General features: G+C 45.4%; 1 protein-coding gene across 1 annotated transcript; it reads left to right on the plus strand.

The window, feature by feature from the left end:
• Positions 1-23,883, plus strand: ATP6AP2 (ATPase H+ transporting accessory protein 2). The gene is made up of 9 exons (XM_075538166.1): positions 1-156; positions 7,753-7,883; positions 9,082-9,213; positions 13,148-13,243; positions 13,404-13,541; positions 14,313-14,366; positions 15,471-15,620; positions 19,576-19,695; positions 22,844-23,883. Exons 1-9 carry the CDS (start codon positions 120-122, stop codon positions 23,036-23,038), a joined length of 1,053 nt encoding a protein of 350 aa, XP_075394281.1. The 5' UTR covers positions 1-119; the 3' UTR covers positions 23,039-23,883.
• Positions 23,884-24,181: the final 298 nt, after the last annotated feature.

Raw genomic sequence — 24,181 nt, forward strand, 5'->3', positions numbered from 1 at the left:
GGCGGCGGCTGAGGCCGGGTGGGCTCCGGGTGTCCGGCGGAGCGCGTCACTCACGCTCAGGCGACCGCTCCCCTCCTGCCGGCTGGCTGGCTCAGCCTTGCAGCCACCGCCCCGGAACCATGGCTGTGCTCATGTTCCTGTTCGTGTTGGTGGCGGGTGAGGACCTGGGGACGGGCAGGACGCGCTCTGGGAGGCTCAGCGCCGGAGACTCCGGGGTCGGGGCCACGAGTGGGCAGCCGCGGGGCGGGTGCCGCAGTGCGGGCAGCTGCCGGCCGGCCGCACCTCACGGCCTCCGCTCGGAACCGCTGGGAACCGGGAGCCGGGCGGGGCTGCGGGGGGCCACTGACCTGGCCTCCCCCCTCCGCGTCTGTCCCTGGAGACCCCCGACTGCCCCCTTGCAGCTCCGGAGGCCCCTTGGAGGAGGCGGAGTGGAGGGGGGGGTGCATTTCTTAACTCTAATCCGGAGCCCTCTGCAGACAAGGGGAAGGCAGATTTAGATGTGCCATCAGCCGCTGCGCTTCTTTGCCTTCATGTCTGGTGGCTGTCATCAGAAATTGGTTGAGGCCTCCCTCCCCACACCCGCAGGGATGTTGCAGGTTACAAAAAGTTGGGGTGCCCTCGTTCTTTTGGGTGTGATTTCTCCAGGCGGGCACAGTGTCCCTCCCAGTTTGTCTCAGTTCCCGATTTCAAGGATTTGGAAACTAAGAAGTGAGTCACGTCCTTAGGATCACATGTCAAGTAAATATGGTAGCTTGCTGAGTAGAAAATTTCGGCTCCCTACCATTCGGCCAGGATGGTGGCTGCCAACTAGTATTGAACCTCCGCTTGTGTATCATGTGGTGATGTACTTAATATCCGTGCAAGAGGGGATCATTGTTTTACAGAGTAATAAAGCCTAAGTAGTTAAAGCCCAGCATCATGCTAGGAGGCCTGGCAGCACCGTGGTTCTATGTTGGGCCGCTAACCACAGGGCCAGCAGTTCAAAACCATGAGCTACTCCGTGGGAGACATACGAGGCTTTCTGTTTTCTACTTTCGTAAAGAGAGACAGACTCAGAAACGCTCAGGGGTAGTTCTCCCTTGTCCTAGAGGGTCATTATGAGTTGGCATCGACTGGATGGCAGGGAGGCTTTTTTGTTCATCATGCTGGAATTGAACCCCGTTCAACCCAGGCCCTTTCTATTACGTGCTCTGGAGCACAGTATGAGGATGTGGGAGTGCGCTGTGTGGTGAGCCTGAGTGGGCAGGCAGTGGAGAGAAAGAGGCTCAGCTGAGAAGACAGGTCTGAAAGAGGACTCTAGCTCCCACCCCCACCCCATGTCAGTTTAAACCTGGGGTCTCCATAGGGAGGCCTGTACTTGCTGTGTAGATGCTGGGAAGCCCCGCTTTGGGAACAGCAGTGTTAATTCTTGGCATACAGATGCCCTGATATTCTAGAAGTCTAGAGATCCCAACCCCTGGACTGACTGCCCAGTGGGATGTGTGTGTGTGTGTTAGCTACACTACTTCCATACTCCAAAGAGGTTAGTTTTTTTTGTTTTTGTTTGTTTATGTCTATGTTGAATTCTGGAGAGAGCATTCTGATCTAACCAGACAGATATATTGAAGACTATTTTTTTATGTTTAAAATGTAGGCATCTTACCTTTGATCACAACTGAGCATCTATTATGGTTGATGGACTGATTCAATGCGGTGTGGGGTGTTGTTGTTGCTCTTGGGGGGTTGAGGTAGAGTAATTGTTCCTGTATATGGTTCGAATGTTCTTGCCTTATTAGCATAGTTTTGTTCGTACAAGACCAAGAATCCGTTCCAATCAGCTCCTGCCTTACTTGGTCTGACTTGTCAGATGAGGTTCGATTAGTCTTGTTTTCCACGATGAATGATTTGGTGGGAAGCATGTTTAAGAGCTCGGACTTCTCCATTTGAGGGAGGGGAAAACCTTAGAAAGCCTTTAAAATGGTATTACTAAACTAAACATGACATTACTAAACTAGAACAAGACCAGAGGAAGGCCACTAGCTAGGATTTGAATAGCAGGTCAAGAAAAATGTTTGAAGAAATCCAAATGATTAGCCAGGGGAGACTGACCAAAGATGAGCCATGGTATTTGAGAAAAGGTTGTGTAGAAGGAGGCAGCCATTTTGGTCACAGAGGACCAAAGTAGGTCCCACTGATTCTCTCCTGATTGTGTGCGCGCTCCATCATGTAGGGGCCCAGCAGAGTGTGGTGGAGTTGAACTCCCAGACGGAAGGGGCCTTACCCACTGGCTCAGACTGGGCAGTCTCGGGTTTTCCTCAGGGGTGGGAGCATGTTGGATAAAATGTGTAAAACTGCAGAGATGAGAGGAAAGGAGCACAGAGTTCAGTCGGGGTGGAATGACTAGGACTGGGGAAATCCCAGAAGATAGCTGTGATTGGGGGGGGGGGGGAGTTTTGTCTTGAAGACTCCGGGCAGCGAGTGGAAGAGTTGTAAGCAGAAGGGTGAAGGAACAGACCCCTCTGTGAAAAAGTGATGGGAAGGCTGGATAGGAGGGTAGCGTGATCCATCACGAGGAGACTAGTTCTAGCAAACCTGGTGCGGCCTGAAGAAAGTGCACTGGACATGGAGAAAAGATTCAAGAGCCAGAAAAGGGCAAGAAGGAGGGATAAACATCAGTGGGCAATTAACTGGTGCGGAGCAAAGATGTAACGATAACTGCTGTGAGCAATGTGTGGTGCTGTGATCCACAGAATGGAGAACACAAGAGGAGCAGACAGTGAATGCCGCTCTGAACGTGTTGCGTCTGAATGCCCAGCAGAGTGTTGCCTAGGCGGTTCTAAGACTCCAGGGAAATGCAGACTGCAAAGGAAAGGCTCTGTATCTTTGGTGTCCGTAGCTCTAGGACTAGTAGATGGGCTCACGTGTGGGGGAGCATGGGGGGAGGGGGACTGTAGAATAGCAAAGTCCTCGGATCTAATAGCAGTCATGTCCAAAGTGTAGTGTGCTGGATGCTCATTAGGATGCCAGAAGAAAGTACTGCCATCAAGTTGATGCCAAGTCATTGCAACCTTAGAGGATAGGGGAGAACTGCCCCTGTGGGTTTCTGAGACTAAAAACTTTATGGAGTAGAAAATTTTGCCTTTCTCCCTGAGGAGTGGCTGGTGGTTTTGAATTACTGACCCTGTGGTTAGCAGCCCAACATGTACCCACTAATGCCACTGGGGCTCCTCTGAAGAAGGTACTAGAACTTCCACTGTGTTTTTGAAAAATCCTCATCTTATTTTTTGAGTAGTGTGATAAGGGGCAGGTGTTATAGACTCAATTTAGAGTTGTCGAGTGCTTTTTCATTATTCCATTTGGGGTTTGTAGATTTTGGAGAAGAATACCGCAGGAATAATCACAGTCTTTAGGACATTTTAAAGAGTTTGTGTATTTTCGTGTATGTTATCATCTGTTGCAAAAATGTAGCGCATTCTTATTTTAGTACATACCTATATTTTATAGGAATATGCATATGTTGGGGCTGATTTCAAAGTCACTCACCCTTTAAGTCATTCTGTATTTATTAAGCCATGATTCTCATGACCTGGTGAAGACAAAGGCAGAGAGACGGTCTCTTGCGTTCCCACACTGGCTGGCTTTATACTGTAGATTGCCTTTGCTCACCTCTCAAGGAGGGACTTAATTGCTGCTTTAGGAAGCTGACTAAATGTAGGGCCTCTTTTGGACATGGTGAGTCAACTCAGTGATGGGCTTGAGTTGTCAGTGCAGCAGAGCAGTGAACCCTTGAGTGCTCTGCCAGCTAGCAGGACACAAGGAAGTGTTGTGGGTGCCCTTTAATTTAGACTGGAAGTACCCTGAGTGTATTTTTGTGCTGAAGTAAAAGAGCAGAGTTGAGAGAGAAAAATGATAAATGTAACGTGGTTTTATTAAACAAGTCTTTATTGAGCCACCTGTATATTAGGTTTAGGCATTGGGCTGCTTAGGTATTGAACCGCTAATTGAGTGGTTTGAAACTACCAGGCTCTCAGGGGGTAGAAAATGAGGCTTTCTACTCCTGTAAAGAGTTAAATCTAGGAAATCCATAGGAGCAGTTCTACCCTGACCTTACACGGTCCCTAATAAGTCAGAATCAACAGTGAGTTTGATATTTTGGGGTGAGTTTTTTTGTTTGTTTTTAATGGGTTAAGTGGGGCATAGTGACACAGAGGTTAAGCACTCACATGTTAACTGAAACATGAGTGGTGTGACCCCCACCAGCTGACCTCTGCTCCCATAAAAATTGACAGCCTTGGAAAGCTTATAGGGCAGTGCTAGTCTGTCCTGTAGGGCCTCTGGGTGGGCATTGTCTCCCACCAGGTGTGGTTGTTTTAGTGTGTGTTAGGTATGGTGCGACAAAACCAACTGAACTCTTGCCTTCTTGGAGCTTGTATTCTAGAGAGAGGTCATTTTATGCCTACTGCCAATCAGCCACCCAACTATTCACATATTGTCTGTCCCAGAATCTTGGCTTAATGAATACTGAGTGAACCCGAAGAAACTGACCTTAGACTGCCGAGAGAAAGGAGATCAAGATCAATGCCCGAGCAGATAAATTTGAGGTGGGAGAAGGAGCAGATAGCTGGGAGCATCCTGTTTTCTCTGTGAAGCCAGAGATGAGGTCGTCTGGTGAGACTGAGTGGGGAAGTGACGGAATAGGAAAGCTTAAAGGAGCTGGGAAGTCGATTTCAGCTCAGTACTAAGAAAAACTTCTCAAGCGACGAGAATGTTGGGACAGTGGAGCTGATTGCTGGCAAACGTGGTGTTTGCGAATTGAGTAGTGTTCGGGTAGAGAATGTGTGGCTCTCTGCCAAGTAGCCTGGACGCGTTCAGCAGATGTTTGGACAAGCTGTCCTTTCCAAGTATAGGAATCCCTGACTCTTGCGGTCTTCTAAAAACGTAGCCTCCTGAAGAACTGCCGCACAGGCATGGAAGTTGTCTTTTCATTGTGATGTGGGTGACCATTCACAGAGCAAATCGGTTTTCCATTTGGCAATCCGTGCATATTTTGTTTCCTGACATTGATTGCAGTCCCCATAATGGCATAGCACTCTTCCCACTTCCTGCTTACCATTTCCCTTCAGCCTCCAGTCCTATCCTCTTCCGGCTTCTGGTTTTGAACTGTCCACCTTTCAGTTTGTAGTTCAGTGCTTAACAGCACCGGGCAGATGCTAAAGCCCCCTTTGGGTCTCCAGTGGTTGATTGTTCTAAGGAACATGTGTCTCCCCAGTGTTACTGCTGTTTGTCTTATAGAGCTGGCTGTTTGGCTGGAAGTTGAGGCACAGTTCAGTTCCAAGGTTGAAGGGTGACTGAGGGCCACAGTGCGAGGAGTTCCACTTGTCTCCATCAGCCCATTAAACTTGACCTTTTTTCAATGCCTAGTGCACATTTTTCTCCTATTCTTCCCAGGACCTTGCATTGGAATCTCTTTCCTAGCAGTTAGGTAGTGGTTGCCCGGCACCACCTAGTTCCTTTAGTCTCGGGGTCATGGAGGCTGTGGATTCTGTTGTCCATTAGTCACTCGGAGCTAATGTTCATGGTCTTTGATTTTCTCCACTCTGATTTAGCATCGCTTTGCTGAGGTTGAATAAGTAGGGCAAGATTTCAAAATGGGGTATTGCTAAGACAAAGTGTGCCTCTTGAAACGCATATAGTACTTCGAAAGGTCAGGAGAATGACCGTGCCACTTAGTTGAAGGCGCATGCTGTTCCATGTTCGTGAGCGTTTGCAATACTTTGTCTTTGTTGTTGGTAGGTGGCATTGAGTCAGTTCCGACCCATAGTACCATAGTGACCCTATAGACAGCAGAACAAACCACCACTCAGTCCTGTGCCATCCTCACACTTGTTCCTATGTTTGAGCCCATTGTTTCAGCCACTGTGTCAATCCATCTTGTCAAGGGCCTTCCATTTTTTCACTGCCTTTCCATTTTACCAAGCATGATGTCCTTCTCCAGGGACTGGTCTCTCCTGACAGCATGTCCAACTCAAACCAAAATGTCTATCGGTTATAAATGACTTTAGTCTGCCCTTGGCTAGAGCAATTTGGAAGTGCCCCCTGTGCCGGCTGCACTGAATTGAAACTCATAACTCTTCGTGTTGTATCATCACCATCCTGAGGCCTTTTATTTACTGTCAATACTTCAACACCAGAACATTTACTGTTGCTTCCAATGCGATTCTTGTGCTCTGTGCATGGTGTTTTCCTTAAATGAGGAGAAAACCCACAACACTCTATTAAAGTCACATTTACCCATCCGAGTGTATTTTTGGACTTGAGCTAACCCCTCTATAGGCACCCAAACTTTCTCATTAGCTGTTTGTCTCCATGTGCACTGGGCATGATTGCTTTAGACCGTAGCCTCCCAAACTGATTTGACCCACTGCCCCCTTTTCAGGAGTAAACAAACAAACAACAAGCGCCTCAGTGCCGCCCCCTCGCTTCCCCCCACTCCCAGCAATTAAAACCTTTTGTCTTATAGCCTATAATCCAAGCTAAAGGATGGGCATCTGCTTTTACAGCCCTCCTGGATCGCACTAGCGCCCACCAGGGGTGTATGTAGTATCACTCTTTTGGGGGGAAACAACTGGTTTTAACCCGTAATGAGTAAAGGAGCAAGATTCCCCATCCACCATCTCGACAGGTTTACAAAATCGTCCCTTGGTTGTCATCCTTCAGCATTTATTCCCACACCCTGTGCCCCTAGAGGAGTTGACCTTGTTGTTGCATAATGTCTTTTCTCACCGCCCTGATATGGCAACTGGAAAAACAGCAACACGTGCGAAAGCCAGAACCTGTCTGTGAAGGAAAACTCAAATGTTTTCCACTAAACCGAGCGAGAGAGAAAGGTGTGGGCGCCCTGACAAAGGCAGCGAACTTGCGAATTTGGGGAAATGAGGTCATCCCTTCGAGTTCCAGCTCACATCCGTTTCACTGTTCCGTTTCCATGACATTGTCTCTGTTCTACAGTTGTCCTTGTGGGGTTCACCAGCTGTGCCAAGATACAGTGACTGGCACCCGCTCGAGTTCTGTACTGACGTAGGAAGGCTTTGATGAATTTCTCTCTGGGAAAGAAAATGTGCACTGTGAAAAAAAGGTTGAGGGTAGAAATGATTGGCATCTCCAGTTTCTCCTCTTTTCTTTTTTCAGTCAGTGTTAGATGGTTCTGTTGTTCCGTTCTGGAGAAACGCCGTTGGTTTCTGTTCCTGCCTGCCCCTGTGTAAGGGCCATGTCAGGAAAGGTGCCTAGCTCATGGGAGAGCGTGCCTCATCCTTGGCCCTTGCAGGTGCCGCTTCTCAGAGGGACACTTTGAAATAGAGCGTGCTGCTGCCGAGGCCGTGCCGGTTTGCCCAATCAAAATTGAGACTGGAAGCAACTGAGACTGAATGGGGAAAGTGCCCAAGAGGGCTGCAGAGAGTTCGCGGGGGACTCCCGTGATCTTCTTACCTCTCTGCACCCCTTGAACTTTTTTTTTCTTTTTTTTTTTACCCTCACCCTAGGTCCGACCCTAACTCTAAACCTAACCCTAACCCTCCCCCTTGAACTTTTTTAAGTCCTCTTTTTTGTTATACTTTAGCAATTTTTATGGATACACACTTCCTACAGCATACAATGCAGTGGCTTGAATATGTTAAAAGAGTTGGGCAATTCCTCACATTGTGTTTCATTATTTCCAGGTGGATGCAGAAGATTCCGGATGTGGCCGACTCCCTCACTGCTCTCTTTTCTTCCCAGGTGTTTTAGGAAACGAGTTTAGTATATTGCGCTCACCAGGGTCTGTGGTTTTCCGAGATGGAAACTGGCCTCTACCGGGAGAGCGGATCCCAGATGTGGCTGCCTTGTCTATGGGTTTCTCCGTGAAAGAAGTACGTGTGCTTATAAAATAGATGCCTATTGGGAGCTTCTTCTAGGAACATGTTTGTTGATTTCTCCCAGTAGCCCACGAAAGCAAGCCTGGTGCATTTGGTGCAGAGTCCCAAAGCCCAAAAGCTCATGGTGAGCTAGGGAGATTTGGAATCAAGGGCATCCAGGTTGGCTGCTGAAACCAAATAATTCTAAGTCATATCATGGTTTATCCATCAAAATGAAGTAAAGAAAATGTGTCTTTGTGATGAAGAGACTGTGTAGTTGGTTTGTCTCAGTACAGATGATAGATTAATTATAGATGGTGAAATGTGTGTGCGTTTTGCCTGCAGTTTAGAGTGGTGTGGTGGGCGGCTGCGCAGGCCACTTGGAAACTGGGTTTGCTAGAATTCGGCTGGACTCACAGTGCTAGCAGGGGAGGGGCACATCATGGGTCTGTGCGAGCTCTGAAGGAAGGATGCGCAGCTTGCTCTCCTCCCACATTCTCTCTTCCTACTAGTGAGGTCCTTGCCTTAGTCACCAAACAGCTTTCCTCCTGGATCCCAGGCTCCTGGGAGCTAGAAACTGCGGGGCAGCTGCTCTGCCGCTGGGACCGAAGGAGCCACGGGGCAGAGTTGAACACAATGGGTTGATTACATTGAAGGATGAAATTTGCGCTTATAATTTCTTTATAAACTGGAATTTGACTGCAAATGGCTTTGGAAGTAACCACGAGAAATAATGATTAGCACATCAATGGGAGTTATTTTCAGCCGGAATTTTGTTTTTCATTGTTGGGTATGTGTGTCTTAGTCTAAAGAGAGTTTTCCAATGACAACCTTGCAACTTCACTATGAAAGATCAAATGGATGCTGTAAATAAAGGAGAGAAAGTGCAAAGACAATGTTCATGGTTCTGTAAAGAGGAGAGGTTCTATAACTTGGGACCTGAAAAATGCTGACATTTCATTTGCTGACCCGCTTTCCCCCACACCCCCCCCCCCAAAAAAACAGGCTGTGATGACTTACTATTAGACTTTGGTGGTTCAGATCCGTAGACCATTACAAAAACTGAGTAAGGAGATTCAGCCCCATTGATGGGATCACGACAATAACATAAAATTCTGGTTTTATGCATTCGCCTTACCAGCCTTGTCCCAGACCCTTTGAACTATGCGTGTGGGGGGAAACTAAGCCCTGTTTGATGTTCTTCAATGTGTAGGACCTCTCTTGGCCAGGACTGGCCGTGGGTAACCTATTCCGTCGGCCTCGAGCGACTGTGATGGTGCTGGTGAAGGGGGTGGACAAGCTGGCTCTCCCACCCAGTAGTGTCATATCATACCCACTGGAGAATGTGAGTGTTTATTATTTTTTTTAAACTGAAGGGATGCATTTATAATTTTCTCTGGTACTTTATCATTCTTGAAATGCTTTCTAAGAACACTTGCCTTTTTTAAACGCATGGGTGGATATGTGAAATTTCTTTTTAAAAAGTTCTTGATGGTTATAAATCTTCTGAGGCTTGCCTGTTCCCTATGGTTGAGAAATTTTATCAGATAAGAGGCAGAGAAATTGCCCCATTTTCAGAAGAGTCACTGCCATTGAGTCAGTGCCAGCTCATAGTGAGCCAACTGGACAGGGTATAACTGTCCCTGTGCGTTTCCGAGATTAACTCTTTATGGAAGTGCAAAACCTCATCTTTCTCTGAGAAACAAACAGAGACACCAGTGGTTTTCTGCAGGTCGCACAATCTCGGCTGTAGCGCCTGCTCACCACCGCCGGCTTTTCGAGTTTGCTACTCCTACCTAACACTTAACGGTCCCCTAGTGCCACACAGGTTAAGAATTGGCCAAAGGTTCAAGCAGAAGACGAATGTTCTGAGAATGATGAAATGTACAAATGTGCTTGACACGATGGATGGATGGATGGATGGATGGATGGATGGATGGATGGATGGATGGATTGTGATAAGAGTTGTACGAACCCCTAATAAAATGTTTTTTTTAATTGGGCTGCTAAACACAAGGTCAGCAATTTGAAACCACTAGCTACTCTGAGGGAAAAAGGCTAGGCGTTCTACTCCTGTAAAGAGCTACAGCCTGGGAAACCCACAGAGCAGTTCCACCTGATCTCATAGGGTCCCTGTAAGTGAGAATCTACTCAATGGCAGTGAAAGTGAAATCTGGCACTTAAGTGTATTCCTGTCTTGCTTTTGAGTTTGCTTGTGCATGTAAAAATATTTGTGTGACATTTGACCCGGCACTGCCATGTGCTTAATGTGGAAGGATGGCCTCCCACTGCAGCTCACCTATAGACTGATAGGTCTGTGAAGAAATGAATGAGCCAGCAAAAGCCTGCGGTGGCCTTGGTATGTGCAAAAAGGAGAGAACATTCAGGTGGGAAGGAGACAATCTGGCCTTCTCTTGTAGTGCTTCCCTTTTTTCCCTAAGCCCTGATGGCACAGTGGTTACACATTGAGCTGCTAACCCAACTGAAAGGAACTAGAGCCTTCCACCGTTTTAGAAGGCTTCCATTCCTACAGAGTCCAAATATTTCTCACAATCCCTAATGATATCTTTCCTTTTAACCAGAGTTGTTTGGCCATTCGATTTTAGCATTTCATCCCCTGTAATAACAGTCAAACAGGGGTGCACAGCAGTGCGCACGCTGCCACAGAGACCCAGCTGGTTTTTCTGTTGCGGTGTTTGGTAGGCTGCCTGCCATCTGGCACATCCAGGTCTAACTCGGGTGTGGGACTGGTGGCCTCAGTATGTCAATTAGCACACCCACAAGTGTGTATTAGGTATCTGCTCATGGCAGGCACCGTCCTGGAGCCTGGGACTACAACAGTGGCACAATGGCCAGGGTCCTGGACCTGTTATGTTGTGTTATGTTATGTTGATAAAGCATGACATAATGTTAAAGCAATTACAGATGGATCTGGGTAACATGTATATGGCCACTTGTTAAATGCAACTTTCCTGTAGGTTTCAAATTATTTTCCCCAAGACAGTTTAAATAATTTTAAAAATTGAGGCCATTACTCCTAAATACACACCACGCTATTTAGGAATAAACAGACATTCACCACTATTTGGGGGGTTGTTTGTGGAAAAAAGATAGAATGTATATATAGTAGGAGGAAGGAGGAGAGTTAGTACCAACAGGCAGATAGAAAAAGCTGAGAAGCAAACTGATTTTTTCCACGGAACCTCCAAAAGGCTAAGGCATTAACAGTACCAGATACCTTTGAGCCTTGTAGTTGATCATCTTTTTCTCTGCCTTCACAGTCATCTCATCTTTTGTTTGGTTCTCAAGCTTCTCCACGTGGATGTCCAGGGCTGGCTTACCCCTTAGTCTTCAGCTCTTTCTGTGGCTTGGTTGACATTTTCACTAAGGGACATTTTGCCGGAGGGTTTGTGCTACATGTTCATGTTTTCCTTACAAAGCCTGTGACAAACATAAGATTGCAAAAAGGAAACTATTTTTAGCTGACAAAAGACAGTTGGCTAAGTCTGCTTTTGCAAGTTCAGGTTCTAGCTTCTCTTCAGTTACTCATTAACTTATTTTAAGAGAAGTTTGGAGAGATTTATTAATAAGTATCTTGAATAAAAGGCAAACAATTCTTTTGTTTAACAATATTCTCAAATTGATGACCCTAGTTTTATGTCTGGATTTCATCAATAGGATTTATATAATCACATTGATTTCATATTATACATTTATATAATCCCATTGGTATTAATTTGCTACTTAGAAACATGAACCTGTAAGTAGTAAGGCTGGGGGTGGGTGGTAAAAAGAAATTTTTGGAAGAAACCTCCATGAAAAGAAAATACTAATATCTTGCTTGTAATCTCATAATGTATCAGGGATAAAATTACCTTTTCAGGGGAAAGATCACCCTAACTCATTTTTAAAACAATTTAAGACAAAGCTACATCTTGTCGAAGAGGCTGCAGTCTGTCTTAAGACAAATGCTAAGTGTTAGCTAAGTCCTGCTAACAAACTTTTTTTTAAAATGTGGAATGAAAAATTAGGGGGGGTGAGAATGAAAGGAAAATAAGGGTGTGTTTCTTTTTCAATTAAATGTTAATTCTTCACATCAGCGGCTCTGAGAAGGATCACATTAGAAGGGCCTGAATCGAAGGGGAGGAAAACACGGAGCAAACCTCAGTCCTAAAAGAGACGGAGCTTACTGTCAGCTAGAGACAGGTGGAGCCCCAAAACTGTGACCCTTAGTCACCCCTCAGGTCTCGAACTGAACTCTCCCCCGTGGTACAACCATCGGCCATTCGAAACAAAAGGGCAGCAGCATTTCCCCAAGGACAAAGTTCAGAGGGTTAGGAAAGAAAGAGGAGAAGAAACCGGAAACAAGGGGAGGAAGTGGGGTCAGGGATGGTTCCTTGAGGAAATTGCAGTGGATGAGTTGACACAAATGTATGAATTGTTGGATGTAAAACTGATACCTGCTCCATAAACCTTCACCTAATTCACACCGTTAAAAAAAAAAAGTGCTAAGACTTCAAACTCTTCTATATAACCTCTTTTGTATCTTTTTGAATTTTTTACTGCAGTGAAATACATAGACCAAAACATTGGCCATTTCGACCATCTTATGAAGCCACTGTTGGTTCCCCAAATTGTTTTTAATCCCCCTTAACAGAAACTCAGTGCCCCTTAAATACTTCCCTCCTGTCTCCCCTAGCACCAGCCCTAGGTGACTACTAATTGTATGGCCACCTCTCAAAGGCAGGCAGGTTGATGCTTTATTGTGGGGTACACATGCAGCCTAGCACATTTACTCAGTATTGAAATCAGATGTATTGCTGAACATTCAAGTCTGTGCGAGAGTGTGTCCCGAGTGTTTGCAAGGAGATGGGAGCTTATGCCCCCTCAGAAAACTCACCGCCCTCAAGTTGATTCCAACTCATAGTGACACTACAGGGCAGGGTGGATCTGCCCCTGTGGATTTCTGAGACTGTAAATCTGTGCAGGAGTAGAAAGCCTCATCCATCTCCCTGGGAGTAGCTGGTGATTTTGAACTGCTGATCTTGTGTTAGCAGCCCAATGGTTAACCACTGTTGACCCCCTATTGGGCTATTTAATCTTCTGTGCCCAGAAAAATCCTCTCTGTTTGGAAATCATTTGAATTTTTTTGAATTTACTTAGAAAATGCTGCTTTTTAAAGCCACCCCCCCCCCCTTTTTGAAGTTAAAGTCCCACCTGAATGATTTTCTTCCTTCTCTGGTTCAGATAACAACGAAGGTCTTACTTTTCCATTTCAGGCAGTTCCTTTTAGTCTTGACAGCGTTGCAAATTCCATTCACTCTTTATTTTCTGAAGAAACGCCTGTGGTTCTGCAGCTGGCTCCTAGTGAGGAAGTAAGTGATAATGGGTTTACTGAAGGTGCTTTAAAACAGATCTGTTCATTATCCAATAAAAGCTTAAAACTAACGTTAGGAAAATGGCTGTCAGACCGCAGCGTATGTTAGCATTCATCTGTAGGTGTGTATTCATGTAAGGTGTGGATTCTTCTCGCAGAGAGTGTACATGGTGGGGAAGGCAAACTCGGTGTTTGAAGACCTTTCGGTGACGTTACGCCAGCTCCGGAATCGTCTGTTCCAAGAAAACTCTGTTCTCAATTCACTCCCTCTCAATTCCTTGAGTAGGAACAATGAGGTAAGGAGGGCAGTTTGGGGGTGAATAAGTGACTGCTTCTGCTCCTGACCAGTGCAACCTGGACGCTTTCGAACGTGAAAGTTTCTGTGTGTTTACTTTGGAGTCGTTGTCTTCTGAAACCCTGACTCTCCTGTGAGTTGATCTGTCATAAGCAGTATTCCTGTCGCACGAGGGTCGCCCTCTATTGGTCCAGACAAGTCTGAAATCAGTGGCTGCTGGAGCCGGACCATGGGAGCCAGGGTGACTGCTGCTTGCTGATGTTTTGGCACATTTTTCTAGTCACTCTTCATACCGGCCCTGCTGTTGACTCGGGTCCTTTCTCTTTACCGTGTGTCTGCACCCCCTTCTAAGTCACCTTTGTGGCTGACCGCCTCACTTCTGTTTACTTCTGTGGGTGATCAGGACCACCACCTGCTAGTCTCCCCTGGGCAGCATGTACCTGGACAGTGAAGGAGTTGGCAGGGCCTTGCACCGTGCTAGGTGCTCCCAAAGGCCTGGGGGAAACCACTGTAGGGTTGGGCTGCTTGTCAGAGTTTTCTCAGAAGCATAGCAGTTGAGTTGAAATAAAAGCGAGGGAATGAAGACTAACCTTTTCTGATGATCAACAGTGTGTCAGAAACATTTTCGTTGGAAACGAATCTACCAAATAGAGGGCAGTTGCCCTAAAATTTTCCCTGATGTGATTCCCATTTGTAATGCCTAGAGCCTTGCTTGTTAAATGAGAACTGAGACTCTCTGATACGTAATTTGCAATCTTTTGGCTCTCTAAAGGTCGACCTGCTCTTTCTTTCGGAACTACAAGTGCTCCATGATATCCCGAGCCTGGTAAGTAGGCTGTCTGAGTTTTCCGGGCCCATTTATTTTGGTTCCAGAAGACATTTCTAGAGACTCCTTGAGCGATCAGGAAACCAGCTGAAAAATTTGATTGCGATTTATGATCCCATGAAAACTGACAAATTGGCATTATTGCTAAAATCCTGAATGCAGATGAGTTGGCATTTTTACCTGTACAAGGGAGAGACTATATTCTCCCAAGAATGCAAGCCTGGGAATAAGGATACCTGGCTATAGTCCTAAGGGGGGCCATGGACTTCCTGTCCGACATTAGGGCTTAATTCCCATCTCTGTAGCTCTAAAATGGAAATAGCCATTTGGACTAATTACACTGTCCACCAGGTCCTCGAGGAAGAGCATACATCTGTCTATGGTGTTTTGTTTTTGTTTCAGTGAATGGTTTTGCTTTTTCAATCATCCTGTGACTCAGATGCAAAAACGTAATGGTTGGCTATCTTCCGAAGTTGTTTCCCGAAGGTTTGCGTTGGGTATCGGTTCTAGGAGGTGTACATATATCCTGGTGGCTCAGCAGTTAAGTTGACTACTCGCTGAGAAGCTGGTGGCTCAAACTCACCCAGAGGTGCCTCGGAAGACAAGCTTAGGAAAGACCAGGCTTACAAACCCTATGGAGCAGTTCTCCTCTGCACACACTGGTCACTAGGAATCAGAACCAGCTGGACAGCATCTAACAATAATTGGTTCCAGGAGGCAGTGTGCCAGAGGCCTGGGAGGACGTGGGACTAGGTGACCTGTTATCTTGGCACCAATGGCTCGGGCTCTCCTGAGATCAGATCGGTCCGACCATCTGTGTCTTTTTATTGCCTGGCCTATGTTTGACTTTTTAAAATGGAGAATTTGTTTTAAAGATGTTTGGGGAGTTCTGTAACTGCTTCTCAAAATGAGATGGGTATTGGGATTTGCTCTATCCAAAACTCCCATTTAAAGCTGTTCCATTTGCCGCCCTTTTATACTGTCCGTGTATTGTGGCATGCCAGAAGGGGCCTGTTAGCCTGGTTGAGTAAGGCATAAAGCTTCATCTGACTGTGTTTGCTTTCTTCCTTTATTGGTTACCCTCCCCCCACCGCCCCCTTTAAGCTATCTCGACATAAGCATCTAGCCAAGGATCATTCTCCTGATTTATATTCACTGGAGCTGGCCGGTTTGGATGAAGTTGGGAAACGTTATGGAGAAGACTCTGAACAATTCAGAGATGCTTCTAGGGCCCTGGTTGAATCTCTGCAAAAGGTGAGTTATCAGTGTGGTGTGAGGGGTGGGATGGGTGGGACCACTTCACTTTTAGCCTCTCAGTGGAAGAATCTGCTTTGTGAAAATGTGGTTGATTGAAGTCTTTCTTACTCTCGCCTTCTTTTGATGGCCAAGGATGGCAGGAAAGGGGTGGGATATCGCTTCCTAATGCTGTCAGAAGGTCCCTGGGTGGCACAACTGGTTAAGCAAACTCATTCAGAGGCACCTCCGAAGACAGGTCTGGGATCTTCTTCCCAAAGGTCTCAGCCATGAAACCTTAGGAGCAGTTCCACTCTACACACATGGGATCACCAGGGATCAGAGTTGACTGGATGCTAACTACCAACCCAGCCCCTGGGTGCTGGATGGCATTAATAATTAGTAACTGGCAAGATCATTGCTTTGTGTTTTTTGCTTTGTTTTGTTTAAATTAGCAGCAGGATATGTGTATGATTATTTTCTGGTACCATAAAGTTTTTTTTAATTGGATTTTTTAATAAAGCCAGTAAATATTAATAAATGGTTGTAAACACCCGCACCCACCACCACCACCCAAAAAAAGACCCAAATTGGTTGCATCAGCTCCAACTCATAGTGACCCTAGAATGCAGAGCCACACTATCCCATGGCACAGTGGTTAAACGTTGGGCTGCGATCTGCAAGGTCTGCAGTTCGAAACTACAAGCCACCCCGCCAGAGAAAGACGAGGCTTTCTACTCAAGAAAAAAGGGACAGTCTCGGGAGCCCCCAGGGGCAGTTCTCTATGGCAGCAACTCGATGGCAGGGAGAATCTATTCAGAAGCCGGCCACCACAGCTTTCTAGTCGTTGAAAAGGCCAACCTTTAGGTTAGCAGCTGAGACTTTTAACCACATTTTTTCTGTTGCCATTTAGATATTTTACTACTGTGAATGTTACTGTAATGACCAACTTCACTGCCATCGGGTCGATGCCAACTCACAGCGACCCTAAAGGACAGGGTAGAGCCGCCCCTGTGAGTTTCCGAGGCTGTAACTCTTTACAGGAGTAGAAAGCCCCATCTTTCTCCCTTGGAACAGCTTTTGGTTTCGAACTGCTGACCTTGCAGATTGCAGCCCAGCTGGCAACCACTACACCACCATGTTAGTACTGTATAAATCATTGTCTTCAGCTCTGAGTATTTCTTTAGGGTAAACGTTCACGAGGTTATTGGGTAAGAGAATGTGAACTGTTAAGGCTCTTGGCACTCCAGAAAGGTCATTCATATTATATCACGCTATATGAAAGTACCTATATCATTCGTAGGCCATACTTCTTGCTCTGTTAAGGTATACAACTCAATGGTTGTTAGTGTATTTACATAGTTAGACAACCATCGCAATCTAGTTGTAGAACGTCTTTGACACCCCCAAAAGAAACCCTATACCCATTCAGCACTCCCCCATGTTCTATGCACACACACTCAGTCCCAGCCCCCGACAATCACTAATTTGCTTTTGCTCTCTTGATTTGCCAATTCTGGACATTCGTTTAAGTGGGATTGTGCAATAAGTGCCTTTTTTTGGTCTGGTTTCTTTCATTTAGCATGTTTTCCAGTTCATCCATGTAGTGGCATGTATCAGTACTTTATTTCATTTTATGGCTGAATGATATCCCATTATATTTATGTACAACCAACCATTCATTCATCAGATGGACATTTTGGGTTGTGTCCTGTTTGGGGGTTATTAGGAATAACGCTGCTAAGGACATTCATGCATACGTTTTTTGTGAACATGTGTTTTTGATTTGTCTTGAATATATACCTAGGAATGGAATCAGTAGGTCCTATGATAACTGATTCAGGGTCGCTGTAAGTCGTCATCGACTCAATGGCAGTGAGTTTGAGTTTTTAGAACTGTTAATGTGTTTGGCTGCTAACCCCAAGATCAGCAGTTCAAAGCCACCAACTGCTCCATGGGAGAACGATGGCGTTTTCTATTCCCATAGAGAGTCACAGTCTCGGAAACCCCACAGTGCTGGCACTTCTACCCTGCCCTACCGTGTTGCCATGAGTCGCCGTCGACTCGATGGCAGTGAGTGAGTTGATAACTGTTTAAAGGTAGAATTCTGATTTTTAAACCCTGGATACTTTTTTTCTTGACGGTAGCTAATTTCTCATCAGCTGTGGGACAGTGGCGTAGTGGTTACACATTGGGCTGCGATCCTCAAGGTCAGCAGTTCGAAACCACCAGCCGATCCAGAGCGCTGGAGAAAAGACAGGGCTTTCGACTCCCGTCAAGAGTCCCAGTGTGATAAACTCACAGGGGCACCCATTCTACCCTGTCCGGGAGGCTCACTACGAGTCACCCTCGACTCCGTGGCAGTCAGTTTGAGAATTTCTCATCAATTTTATCATCATTTCTTCTTTTGAATTGTCAGTGTTTTTGTGCTGTTACTCATTTGTGGCATTCATTGTGCTGGGCAGAAGGTTCTGCTGGCAGGGATGGCGGGCGAGGAAGTAGAGCGCCTTGGTCAGCGTGTGGGGGGGCTGCTGTGCAGTGCTTTCCCTGCTGGCTGGACCAGCCTCCTTTCCCCTGGGTTTCTGTAGGAGTCAGAAGACTGGGAACTGGAGTGCTATAGCATGGGCCCACTGAGCTCTGGGGCAGCAGTGTGCGGTCTGCCTCGGGCTGCTTGCCACATGGTGACCAGTCTGAAACCACCAGCTACTCCCGTGGAGAAAGAGGAAGCTTTCTACTCCTGTCCAGAGATACCGTCTCGGACCCCCCCAGGGGCAGTTCTGCCCTGTCCTCCAGAGTCACGATGAGTCGGAATTGACTTGGTGGCAGTGAGTTTGGTTTGGGTTGGATTGGCCAAAGACGAGGAGAAGTAGACTCCCTCTGTCTTCGTCAGGCTCCGGGTGTGTTGATGGGGTGGGTTTTCAAAGGAAAGTGAAACAAAGGTGTAGAGCCCTGTTTCTCCTTGCTGGTTTTAGCATTCAACCTGTTTCTCCTTGCTGGTTTTAGCTTTCAACCTGTTTCTCCTTGCTGGTTTTAGCTCCAAGCTGGTGAGGTTTTCGTCTGGAGTTATTTCATCTGACTGAGAACTAAAGATCACCAGCTCCCCAGCCCTCCCAGCTATTTCCCCCCTTCCATCTTAAGAGGGCTGGAGAAGCAGAGGCTGGTCCCTGATCCAGCTGCATGGCCATGCCCTGCTCATGGCCCACCAAACCTTTGTAAACAGCCTTCTTAATGGTGTCATTTACAAGTTAGAAACCATTCCAGCCCATATGACCACACTGCTCTCTGTAAAGGTGGTTTTCATCTACATTCTCATCAGCAAGCATGGTAGTACCTGTTCACAGAGTCATTTTCAAGTTCAATTTTATTGAGATTCTTCAAGAATTAAATGAGACACTCCAAGGAGAACACCTAGCCTAGGGCCGGAGGCCAAGTGGACACGTAATAAATGCTGGTTTTTCATTGTGGCTCCATCTGTGAAGTCTTTGCAGGTGTTTATAACCAACCAGAAACCACTAAGAAAGATTCCTCCCAGGCCCTCCCCCCAATGCCTATGCCCCGAAATGCATGTTCTTCTCGTATGTTGAGCATTTGAATGTTGAAGCTTGACACGTTTCTGAGTGCCTCAACATAGACCTTTAATGCTGGTCTCCTTTAAGAGATGTGTACGTCGTGACTGGAGCCTGGTGCTGGAGTGGTGACAGGCTGGGCTGCAGTTCGCCGTTTAAAACCTCCGGTCACTCAGAGAGAAAGAGGGGGCTTTCTACTCCTGTGAACCACTACAGTCTGGAGACTCGGAGGGGCAGTTCTACCCTGTCCTATAGGTTGGCATCCACTCGATGGCACTGAGTTTGGTTTTGAGAGTTTGGTCCTTCGTAAGCCAATAGATAACTCTGTGTTGTTGTGGCTACACCGAAGCTTCACCAATAACTTAGGATGGGTTCGTGATTCCTAATAATGTCAATGACTACATTTTCAGTTTGCAGATGACATGTACAATCTCTATGGTGGGAACGCAGTGGTAGAGTTGGTGACTATCAAGTCATTTGACACATCCCTGGTGAGAAGGACAAGGACTATCCTTGAGGCAAAACAGATGGTGAGTACATTTTTAGATCCTGCCTTAAGACTGTAAAATTAACTGAAATCCTATCATCACCCATGGATGGGTGATATGAAAAAGCACTCGGGAAATCTGAAAAACACTTCAAATGAAAGCACAGCTTTCAAAGAAAGAAAGAAAACAGCTTTCTTAGCCACATAAAATAAGGGACTAGATCCCGGGTATATTCTGCAAGTGATACTCAGTTCTTTGGCTTTGTAACTGGGTGATGATGCAAGAATTCGAGTTCGGGATAAAAGTCGAAGCGTAAAAAACAAAGACAAAAAAATCAAGAAACCAGTATTGCCATTGAGTTGTTTCCAATTCTTAGCGCCCCTGTTACAGGGTTTCTGATGTAGCTCATTAGGGAGCAGGTGGCCTCCTCTTTTTCCTGTCGACCACTTGGCTGAGTTCTACGTTGACTTTTCTGGTATGGACTCGGCTTTGATTTTTAAGCATGTACAAGCCATGGTAAAGGGACCTTGGTGGTGCAGTGGTTACACGTTGAACTGCTAACTGCATGGTCAGGAGTTCCACGGGAGAAAGACTAGGCTTTCTACTCTTGTAAAGAACGACAGTCTCAGAACCCACATGAGTAGTTCTGCCCTGTCCTGGTGTTTCTCATTTGCGGCCATGGTAAAAAACGTGTGTGTGCATATACATAAATACATTTTGTTTTAAGTGGATTATTCATAAGTACATAACTTTTTCTTTTTAAAAATCATCTTATTGGGGGCTTGTACAACTCTTATCACAATCCATATATCCATCCATATATGGTGTCAATCACATTTGTACATTTGTTGCCCTCCTCATTTTTTATCCCTCTCCCTGCTCCCCCTCCCTCACGAACCCTTGATAATTTATAAATTATTATTTTGTCATATCTTACACTGTCCGACATCTCCCTTCACCCACTTTTCTGTTGGCCATCCCCCAGGAAGGGGGTCACATGTAGGTCCTTGTGATTGGTTCCCTCTTTCTCCCACACCTTCCCCTCCTGGCATCGCTACTCTCATTATTGGCCCTGAGGGGTTTATCTGTCCTGTATTCCCTGTGTTTCCAGCTCTGATCTGTACCAGTGTATATCCTCTGGTCTAGCCAGATTTATAAGGTAGAGTTGGGATCATGATATTGGGTGGGGGGGGGAAGCATTTAAGAACTAGAGGAACATTGTATATTTCATCCTTGCTACCCTGCACCCTGACTGGCTCGTCTCCTCCCCACAACCCTTCTGGATGGGGATGTCCAGTTGCCTACAGATGGGTCTTGGGTCTCCACTCCACACTCCCCCTCATTCACAGTGATAGGATTTTTTGTTCTTTGATGCCTGATACCTGATCCCATTGATACCTTGTAATCACACAGGCTGGTGTGCTTCTTCCATGTGGACTGTGTTGCTTCTCAGCTAGATGGCCACTTGTTGTATGCCATTGAGTAGATTCTGACTCATAGCAACGCTGTAGGACAGAGTCGAACTACCCCATAGGGTTCTGAAGGTGGTAATCTGTATGAAAGCAGGCTGCCACATCTTTCTCCCACTGTTGGTGGGTTCCAACTGCTGGCCTCTAGAGTGGTTGGTGGGTTACAACTGCTGGCCTCTAGAGTGGTTGGTGGGTTACAACTGCTGGCCTCTAGGTTGGCAACAGAGCATGTAACTGTTGTAACTACCAAGAATCCTTATGTAGCATGTAGTCCTGGTTAAATTAGAGTCCTAGTTAAATAATAAAACAACAGTAGCACTGCCTGCCCATCATATAGCTTAAGAAGGTGACACGTGTTGCTCTGCAGCCCCACCCCCCATCCCCTAACTAACCCCCATCCTGAAGTAATACGTTGCTGAATCTCTTGTCCGTCATTCCCTGGCATTTCTTTATAGTTTTAATTCATCTGTATTTCTCCATGAGTGATAGTGGGTTAAACAAGCAAATAAGCAATACTTGGGTTTACCTGCATTTGAATTTCATTTGAATATAAATGGAATCATACTCTATTTCTTCTGTGTTCTTTCCTCACTATTATTTTTAAGAATCCTGCAGATTAATGAACATAGCTGCCGCACCATCATTATACTGCTCTGTATTCCATGGCCTCTAAGACCTGGTGGCACTGTCTAGTAATTGTTGGACTGCTAACCACGAGGTCAGTAGTTCAAACCCACCAGGTGCTACTCTGCAGGAGAAAGATGAAGCTGCCTGCTCTTGTAAAGATTTATAGCCTCGATGTGACATCCCCTCACAGAAGGATCGCAAGGAAGGGATGAGTCAACCAGGGCACAGTCTAGCACCGATGAAAACAATATTCCTCTGGTTCCTTGAGATTTCCTCACCTCCCACTATCATGATCCCAGTACTGCCTTTCACTGTGGGCTAGGGTGGAGCATGCACACAGGTACTTAGGACACACAGAATCCAGGTCAGATAAATCCCTCAGGCAGAGAAATTGGATTATCAATACTAGGAAGGTAGGGGGAAGGTGGGGAGGGAGAGGAGGGGGAAGAAACTGTGGGTGAAGGGAGACAGCAGTTGGTATAATATACGAAAATAATAAGAATTTATAATTTATCAAGGGGTCATGAGGGTGGGAGGAGGGAATGAAGGGTAAAAAGATGAGCTGATACCAAGGGGCTCAAACAGAATGTAAATATTTAGAAGATAACGATGCCAACATATGTACAAATATGCTTGATACAATTGATGTATGGATTGTTATAAGAGCTATAAGAGCCCCCAATAAAAATGATCTTTAAAAAAAAAAAAAAAGATGTCTAGCTTCGGAAGCCCCATATAGGGTCACAGTGACTCGTAACCAACCTGACAGCAGTGGTCGTTTGCATATATTCCATGGTATGGGCATTTCTGTACATGTCTCCTGGCACACAGACACATTTCCCCAGGGTGTGAACTTGCTGGGTCACAAGATCACATCCACATTGCCACATTTTCTCAAGCAGTTGAGCCATTTCATACTTTCATCAGCTCTGTATGTCCCCTTGGAAGTTCCTCTTCTTGGCTTCTCATATAAATAACTAATGGCACTTCTGAGTGAGTGTTTGTTAGATAAATGAAGCACAGCTGCCAGATTGGAATCATTTTCTGTGTTATCATTCTTCCCTCTTGATTGTTTTTTCTTTTCTTGATTATAGAAAGCCCCACCAAGTCCCTATAACCTTGCTTATAAGTATAATTTTGAGTATTCTGTGGTTTTCAACCTGGTCCTTTGGATCATGATCGCCTTGGCCTTGGCTGTGATCATCACCTCTTACAACATTTGGAACATGGATCCTGGCTATGATAGCATCATTTATAGGATGACAAACCAGAAGATTCGAATGGACTGACCTTTCCTTACGCCAGACATAGAAAAGAGGTTTGGAAGTTTGCCATTTTGTTAAAATAAATCTATCCATGATTTAAAGTAGGTAGTATACTTCAAATTTATAAAAAAGAAAACTTTGTGTGCCTGTGACTGTTTGTTTTTTGAGTGAATTATTGATGTGAATCAAATTGTGTGATATAGATTCCATAAGATGCTCGAACATTAAGATATAGCCATTGAATAGTATAATTTCATTCCATTTGATATTTGGAAATACGCACTGAAATAAATGTAAAGTGTTTAGATTAGCTTGTGTTATTTATGTTGAAACACTGCACTGAATTTATTAGAGAAACATAAAGATGCTTAATATCCTTAACATGGAGATACGCGGAAATCACATTTGGGCCGTTACATACTATGAACCGTTTGTAAAGGTCTTACTTCGATGTAACTATCTCGGAAAGAAGAGACCTGGCTTCTACCCTAGTGGGGCCCTACAGTGTGAATATACTTACATCCTCGCTTGACCCTGGAACTGTATTCCGATAGAGGATAGCAATTTTTAAACCTCTTCGGAAGTTTGGTGATCCATATGGTCTGATGTTGACATTAAAAAGACAGCTACATTGATCTAAGAAGAAACTTGCTTTGTAGAGATATAGCTGCTTGTGCATAAAAAAGCAGCTCTTTGGGGCATGAATATAAGATATTTTTATTTCAGTACCTTCTCCCCCGTATAAGTATATATGGTTTGTGGTACAATTTCATTTTATTGAATATTAAATGGATGTAGCTAATTCTTACTTTTCATGTGGAAGTGGACCAATGTCTATAAAGCGTGACAAATAAAGATAATGATTCCAAGTTTGTGTCATTTCAATATTAATCTATTTTATATTGTGAAAAGCTAACTCAAGCGGGACTGACTTCAACGGAATTGACCAATTACACAAATGGTTTTTTGCTTTTCCTTTTTGCTTCGCATTGGTTTCTTCTCACGCTTCCTGAAATTCAGTACCGACCTAAGGAAGGCGTTTAATTACCATTCTTGTTACTAATTTGTGACAGCATATATGATAACCTCTCACTTGACATTAAGTAGGAAAGGCTTAAATTTTTCCTATAGCATTTTTTAAAGATGACTAAGCACCTACTTGGTTAT

The sequence above is a fragment of the Tenrec ecaudatus genome, chromosome X (assembly GCF_050624435.1).
Source record: "Tenrec ecaudatus isolate mTenEca1 chromosome X, mTenEca1.hap1, whole genome shotgun sequence".
Classification (NCBI taxonomy): Eukaryota; Metazoa; Chordata; class Mammalia; order Afrosoricida; family Tenrecidae; genus Tenrec; species Tenrec ecaudatus.

Excerpts from the sequence above, each read along its gene's own strand:
- ATP6AP2 (XM_075538166.1), top strand. The coding sequence starts at position 120 with ATGGCTGTGCTCATGTTCCTGTTCGTGTTGGTGGCGG. Across the intron at positions 9,214-13,147 it reads TATCATACCCACTGGAGAAT|GCAGTTCCTTTTAGTCTTGA; the intron begins GTGAGTGTTTAT and ends TTTCCATTTCAG. Across the intron at positions 13,542-14,312 it reads CCTTGAGTAGGAACAATGAG|GTCGACCTGCTCTTTCTTTC; the intron begins GTAAGGAGGGCA and ends GGCTCTCTAAAG.